Raw genomic sequence first — 7,732 nt, 5'->3', positions numbered from 1 at the left:
GGGGGGGAGGGAGAGGGCAGGTAACCAGGCTCACACACACACACACACCCTCCACTCAGGGCGGGCAAGAACCAGCCCCGGGCGGGCCCCAGACCCAACACCCACCAGGGAACAGAGGCTGGCCAGACTTCCAGACAGTGGGGGCGACGACCCACAGTCTGCTTCCTACTCACATCGGTCAGGTGGGGTGATGGTGATCGACTGAGCCGTGAATTCGTCGTCAAAGTACCGGGTGTCGATTTCGGAGGTCACCTGGGGCTTGAAGGGGGGGATGAGCTGGAAGGGGAGAAGAGGCCCGGTTCGCTCGACGTGAGCAGCGTTCCCTCTAAGCTGAGTGAGCGTGAGCTGGCTCAGTTTTTTAGCTTCCAGCTCACAGATTTTTATCGTAGCTCAGGAAGGAGGGCTCCAGAGCACACTAATTTATGCAGCAGCTGCATCGCTCGCTCACAACTTTAACGCCAGTAACTCACAAAGCAGAATTTTTGCTCACAGGACTCCACAGCTAAGGGGGAGCATTGGTTGTGAGTTGCCGCCCCCCGCCCCCCTGCCCAGCAGCACACACAAAGGGCTGAGAAGCAGAGGAGAGTCAGGCCAGCTACAGCCCCGCGCAGGGAAGGGGGAAGCCGGCACCCTCCTGCCCCTCACCTTTCTCTGAACCACGTCTTGCCAGTTGACGGCTGCAAAGAACCGGTGCTCCATCACTTCCTTGGCGTCGTTGGGGCCTCCGCCGAGCCTGCAACAGGGAAAGGAATTGGTTCCCCGCTACCCGGGAGCGCATCCGGGGGCGACCGGGAGTCCAAGACTCATGGGGAAGCATCTCTGCCCAACGGACCACGAACAACAGCAATACAAACAAGCACTGGTGGTGGGGGTGTCGCCTTCCCCAGGCCCAACCGGATGAACGCTGGGCACTGGCGTGGGGAACAAGGGGGCGCCCGACATTTCCCCCAGCCCCCAACAGAATAGGGCAAAAATTAAAACAAGTAAGGCTCCCTGAAACCCACCCAACACAACCTTTGCAACAGACACGCTTAACTGGGAATTCAACACCACCACGGAATGTACCACTGCCCTCACCAGGATGGCCCAGGCCAGCAAGATCTCACCAGATCTCGGAAGCTAAGCAGGGTCGGCCCTGGTTAGTCCTTGGATGGGAGACCATCAAGAAAGGCCAGTGTTGCTACGCAGGGGCAGGCAACGGCCAACCACCACTGGATGTCTCTTGCCCTCAAAACCCCACGAGAGGCAGTCGTGAATAGGGAACTGAACACAAGCCAGCCAGTATCATAATAATGCCCCTGTATAAATCGATGGTGCAACCTCATTTGGAGTCCTGTGTACGGTTCTGGTTACCACACCTCAAAAAGGATATTACGGCATTGGGAAAAGTGCAGAAGAGGCCAACTAGAATGATCAAAGGGCTGGAACACTTTCCCTGTGAAGAAAGGCTGAAGCGCTTGGGGCTCTTTCGCTTGGGAGAAACGATGGCTGAGGGGTGACATGATCGAGGTTTACAAGATTATGCATGGGACAGAGCAGGTCGAGAAAGAGGTTCTTTTCTCCCTTTCTCACCATACAAGAATTCCTTGTGGGCACGCAGTGAAATTGCTGAGCAGTCGGGTTAGAACAGATAAAAGGAAGTCCTTCCTCACCCAAAGAGTGATTAACACATGGAATTCACTGCCACAGGAGGTGGTGGCAGCTACAAGCATGGACGGCTTCAAGAGGGAATTGGATGGACATATGGAACAGAGGTCCATTGGTGGCTATTAGCCACAAGGTACAGATAGGAACTCTCGGTCTGGGGCAGGGGATGCTCTGTCTTCTTGGTGCTTGGAGGGGAGGGGGCAACAGTGGGAGGGCTTCTGGAGTTCTGGACTCACTGCTGGACCCCCTGATAATTTTGGCCAGTGTTGGACTGGATGGGGCATTGGCCTGATCCAACATTGGCTTCTCTTATGTTCTTATATGGAGCAGAGGTCCATCGGTGGCTCTTAGCCACAAGGTATAGACAGGAACTCTCAGTCTGGGGTTAAGTGATGCTCTGTATTCTTGGTGCTTGGGGAGGGGCACAGTGGGAGGGCTTTTGGAGTTCTGGCCCCACTGCTGGACCTCCTGATGGCCCCTGGTATTTCTGGCCACTGTGCGACCCAGAGTGTTGGACTGGAGGGGCTGATAAAATTGACTGCAGTTCTGATAAAATTTTGGATCCACCTGTTTGGTTAATGCTGGTCATGCTCTAGAGCTGTTCTGAACTCAGACCTGGCCTCAAAGGCGCCCCAGAGCACCCCAACCCTGAGGACAGCGAACCTCACCTCTGCTTGGGGTCTTTCTTGAGGAGTCCGGCCAGGAGGGCCTTGGCCTCCGGACTCAACGTGCGCGGGAAGCGGATTTCCTCCATGAGGATGAGCTCAAAGAGGCGCTCGTGGTCTTGGTTGTAGAAGGGGAGGCGCCCACACATCATTTCGTACATGACCACACCCAGGCCCCACCAATCCACGGCCCGCCCGTAATCGTTGTCTTCCAGCACCTGCAGCGGGGTGGAGGAGGAGAGGAGCAAGGTATTTGCAGCACTTCAAGGCGGAGGGCAGCAGAGACAGAAATAGGGGAACAATTCGGGTGTCCCCCCCCCCCACTGAAGTGCTTTGGCTGCAACTTGCCAGCTCTCTCTGCCCATCTGCACTCAGACACCCTGGAAAGGTCCTGGTCAGCTTTCTGACCCTGGAGCTCCTCAGAGATACGGCTTTAGCACTTGAGACCAATGTTCCCTCTAAGCTGGGGAGTCTTGTGAGCAAAAATCCTACTTTGTGAGCTCCTGGCCTTAAAGTTGTGAGCGAGCCATTTGGCTGCTGCATCAATTAGTTTGCTCTAGGAGCCATCCTTCCTGAGCTAAGACAAAAATGTGTGAGCTGGGGGTTAAAAAACTGTGAGCTAGCTCACACTAACTCAGCTTAAGAGACTGCTCAAGACCCAAAGAGCCAGGCCGCTGGGCTGTTTGGTGGGCACAGGACGCTTCCACACCTGCTACATGATGCTGCTTCGACCCACTTCAGCAACTGTTTGCCAGTGCATATTGCCACTTCACACAGTAAAATCAAGTTGCAAAGTGCACTGAAAGTGCATTATTTAGTGAGGGTGTGTGTGTGTGTTTGTGTGTGTGTATGCACCCAGGGCAGAGCAGGGCAGCTTTCTAACCTCCACCAGGGGCACAGCTCCCTCTAAGCTGCGCCAGAGAGCACTGGCGCACATCTTAGAGACCAGCTCAGAGGATTTCAGCTTCAACTCACAACACTCCCCCCCCCTCCATAGGAAACAATGGAGAATGGGGGCACCTCCTTATGGGGCCCATAGAATTGGACCTCCTGGTCCAATATTTTTAAGGATTTTTTTTTTGAGGAGGCACCAGCAGCTATGTTGCAGATTTGGTGCCTCTACCTCAAAAAACAGTCCCCTCCAGATCAATTCTCCATTATAGCCTATGGGGCTCTGACGATAATGGTCTCCATAGGCTACAATGGAGCCAGAATCACCGTTGTTGTTTTCTTCCCCCCACAGCCGAATTATGCTTCTCAGGATGACTAGCAAGCTGCCTTGAGCCAGAGGGGAAAGTGGGATACAAATATCTGAATAAATAAGTAGTCTGGGTAGGCTGATAACATTTAAGCCACTTCCTGTTCGTTGGGGTTAGGCAGCGTTCTGACGGCGACAGTTCCTCCTCTCCTATAACTTGACCTGCAATGCTGGTTGTCACATGTCACTAAGAAAAACTCAAAGCAGAGTGCAAGAGTTCCCCCCACCCCACCCCTTTAAATGCTGGCATGTTTTCTAAAGGTCTGGGGCAGGGAGACCGTGTTCTCCGGAGCTCAAGACTACCAATGCCATGGAAAGGGGTGGGAAGAGACCTGTTCCCCAGAGTCCTGGTCTACCCCTCTCTAGAGGACAACGTTTTGAGTAATAAAATTTGAATGGGCTCCTGCTTTCTCTTCCAATGTTTAAATTATTCTGAAAATACAGTTTATATATAGTGTAAAATAATTCATTCTGAGATTTTCACAAGGTTATGGAAATAATCTTGATTTATGCAATAGTCAAATGTAGACTCGCTACCAGCCCTGTTTCGCTCACGACGCAGTTTTTGCTAAATCAGGCCCCGGGGGGTGGGGGTGGGTCAGCTCTTGACCAGCAGCAGCTCTCCCTAGCCCCCACCGGAGACCTTCCACATCCCCTTCCGCCTGGCCCTTTTTAACTGGCAAAGCTGCCGGGGGCGGCCGAGGGGGCCTTCCATGCACAGAGCGGATGCGCTCCCGCTGAGCTAGCCGGGTGGAAGGCTGCAGCAGCGGCCACAGGGGTCTCCCCCTCCCTTCTCTGGGTCGCTTTGGACCGGCCAGCTGCACGACCTGCAGGGACTTGCCCTACCTCTGGGGCCAGGTACTCCGGCGTCCCACAGAAGGTCTTCATGGTGGCCCCGTCGGTGATGCCCTCTTTGCACAACCCAAAGTCCGTGATTTTGATGTGTCCGTCTTTGTCCAGCATGAGATTCTCCAGCTGGAAGGAACGAAAGGTGTTCGGCACCCACCAAGCACAAGAGGAGGAGGAGGAGGAGGAAGAAGAAGAAGAAGAGATTGGACTTATACCCCCCCCCTTCACTCAGAGCAGCTTACAAACTCCTTTCACTTCCCCTCCCCACAACAGACACCGAGTGAGGTAAGCGGGTCTGGGAGAGCTCTTTCCAGAACTGCTCATGAGAGAACTGTGACTTGCCCAAGGTCACACCAGCAGCTGCACATGGAGGAGTGGGAAATCAAACCTGGTTCTCCCAGATTAGAGTCCGCACACTTAACCACTACACCAAACTGCCTGCTGCCAAGCGACCACCCAGATAAGCTACACCCACCCAAAGGCAACAGTAACGTGGGGAGGAAAACTTGAGAGTGCCGGGGGGGGGGGGGATGGACCCCAAAGCCACGACTACAGCTCTGGTTCCCAGAGACAGGACCGGGCAGGGTGGGCTGCTGTGAAGGAACACCCCCCCCTCCCCCCCCAACGCCTCCAGGAAGGCTGGGTAGCCCCCGCAGTTGTGTGGCTGTGGCTCAGAGCGGCGATGTCGGCTGCCACAGCAGGACCGGAGGGCGCCTGCCAGAGCACACCCCCCCCCCCAGCATTACCTTGATGTCCCGATAAACGACGTCCCGGGAGTGGAGGTACTCCAAGGCAGAAACGATCTCGGCCCCGTAGAAACGGGCTCGGTCCTCGGTGAAGACCCGCTCTCTGGAAAGGTGGAAGAAGAGCTGGAGGCAGGGAGACAGCAGAGAGGTGCTTCGTGAGCAGCAGGGCAGGTGGGCAAAAGCCGCCACCAAGCATTTGGTATGACTACCCTAACTAGTAGTATGAATCAGCTGAACTGATGTATTATTGCCCTTTCTGACTAAAGTTGTGAGCGAGGGGCTGGGCTCCTGCAGCCATTCGTCTGCTCCTTCCTGAGCGAGGACAAAAATGTGTGAGTTGGAGGCTCGAAAAGTGTCAGCTAGCTCACACTCACTCAGCTCAGAGGGATCGCTGGTTGGGGCACAACCTGCCAGCGTGGCCCCCCCCCCCCCCCCCGAGCCTCTCCGAGAAGCCCAGCCGGATCCTGACCACCTCAGGGGTTTCCTCGCTGATCTCTGGCACGGCGCTTCCATCAAGCTCCTCTCTGATTGGATGAGGTTTTCCTTTTACCTCTGACAACTGGCTGGAACAGCTACAGGGACGTCAAAGGGTTCTTTTGCCGTTTCACCGATTCAGAGTTAGGTTTGGCCTTCTAAGCTTGCTTGTAAAAAGGCGAATGAGCAGGTCCGTCAGACCCGTCTGCTAGATTATCTCACCCATAGTTAAGAACTGATTATCTACCTAGATGATATCGAACAGCATAAACTCTGTTCTGCCCGACCTGACATCTGCTCTCCCACAGTGTTGGGGGCTTGACCGTCAGCCAGGTAGGATGGCTCACTATCTGTATAACCCTGAAGATCCAGACTGAATGCCTTCCCTTCTGAGAGGCTTCTTGGTCCTTACCGACACTCTTCTCTTCAGGGCTGGATTTCTCCCTGCGGTCTAAATTCCTTGGACTCAAGTAACCACGTAATTTTGGGTTATTTTTTTATGAGTTGATTCGGGGGAAAAAATACGTTTCAATGTATTACAGTCAAAAAGACGTTTGACAAATGAACGTAAATGTCGTCATCTCCTGAGTGACTCCACTCCAGATGTTACTTGAAATTGTGGCTAATTGTTTAGCTGAAGTATAGAAGAAGAAGAAGAAGAAGAAGAAGAAGGAAGAAGAAGAGGAGGAGAAAGAGGAGGAGGAGAAGAAGAAGGAGGAGGAGGAGGAGTTGGGATTTTTACCCCGCCCTTCACTTGGAGTCTCAGAGCGGCTTACAAACTCCTTTCCCTTCCCCTCCCCACAACAGACACCCTGTGAGGTGGGTGGGGCTGAGAGAACTCTGACACAAACTGCTCTTTTTCAAGGACAGCTGTGCCAGAGCTTGTGACTGACCCAAGGTCACATCAGCAGGTGCAAGTGGAGGAGTGGGGAATCAAACCCTGTTCTCCCAGATTAGAGTCCGCACACTTAACCACTACACCAAACTGGCTCTCAAAGTCTCAAAGTCAAAGACCTACTGATTTTCAGTTCTGTACTAGCACCCTGGCCATAGTTCTGTTATGCCAATAAAGGTATGTAGATAAGTAAATAAAATGGGTCATACATTGGAGTTAGAAAAATTCAGCATAAGATAGGACTGGTATTTTTTCTATATGGACATCCTAATGTAGCAAACGAATCAGATTTCTCTGAATGGAATTCTCAGAAGGTATCAGGTGAGATTTCTGGTCGTGTATGTGACTTGGGTTTACGGAAAAATTCCTAAAAGCAGTTTAAAATAATAATCTGAAACCTGCTTCAGAAAGTAGCCATGTCCGTCTGCAGCAAGAGAGTTGGGTTCGAGTCCAGGAGCACCTCAGGAAAACTTACACCCCCCCCCCCACAAAAAAAATCTTGCTGGGGTCTAAGGTGCTGCTGGACTAAAATCCACCTAACCTGAAATCTGCGTTTGCTTTAAATTTTCCTTATTCAAACATGGTTGAGAAATGCGGGGAGATCTGACTTTACCGGCACGTGTTTTTGCAGTTGTTAAGGGCTAATTTTTACATGCTTGTATTTTCTAACGTTTTGCCTAAGAAAAATAAAATTATTCCCTCCCCCCATAAGAAATAACTGAATCTCTCAAGTTTTCTGCCTGTTTTGCTAGTCTTAGTTCTCTAAGAACAGAACTCACAATTCATGTGTACTACCAAAATGAAGGGTTACAAGCAACCTGGTGGATCCAGAAGAGATCTGAGGCCAAACAGTTTAAACGAACGGTCCTTAGAGAACTATCTGGGTCGGATTCACCAACTGGATGTGAGAAGGACGCCTACCTCCCCTCCGTTGGCGTACTCCATGACAAAGCAGAGGCGGTCGTTGGTCTGGAATGCGTATTTCAGTGCCTGGGGGGAGGGAAGGAGCCGAGTCATCACTGGGAAGCAGCAGCCGCAGCCGCGGCGATGGAAACCTGGCCCCCCCCAGCCCTCCTCCTGACCCAGGGCCCCGATCCACGTACCGTGAGGAAAGGATGCCTGGTGTTCTGCAGGACTCGGCTCTCTGTGACGGTGTGGGCCACCTCGTCCTTGAAGGCGGCGGCGGCGGCGGGGGGGG

General features: G+C 53.0%; 1 protein-coding gene across 1 annotated transcript in view; it reads right to left on the bottom strand.

Annotated features, from left to right (window-relative positions):
- Window positions 1–165: 165 nt before the first annotated feature.
- AKT2 (v-akt murine thymoma viral oncogene homolog 2) overlaps window positions 166–7,732 on the bottom strand; it is a 13,182-nt gene continuing 5,615 nt past the window's right edge. Inside the window, exons 6-12 of the mRNA XM_015407658.1 lie at window positions 7,638–7,703; window positions 7,456–7,524; window positions 5,166–5,288; window positions 4,417–4,545; window positions 2,316–2,530; window positions 646–733; window positions 166–276 (exon numbers count right to left, since the gene is read on the bottom strand). Coding sequence (XP_015263144.1) covers window positions 166–276; window positions 646–733; window positions 2,316–2,530; window positions 4,417–4,545; window positions 5,166–5,288; window positions 7,456–7,524; window positions 7,638–7,703 — 801 coding nt within the window. The remainder of the gene's footprint in view (window positions 277–645; window positions 734–2,315; window positions 2,531–4,416; window positions 4,546–5,165; window positions 5,289–7,455; window positions 7,525–7,637; window positions 7,704–7,732) is intronic.

Source organism: Gekko japonicus, unplaced genomic scaffold (assembly GCF_001447785.1).
Source record: "Gekko japonicus isolate JY-2015 unplaced genomic scaffold, Gekko_japonicus_V1.1 scaffold1471, whole genome shotgun sequence".
NCBI lineage: Eukaryota > Metazoa > Chordata > Lepidosauria > Squamata > Gekkonidae > Gekko > Gekko japonicus.
This window is presented reverse-complemented; position numbering and strand designations above follow the sequence as displayed.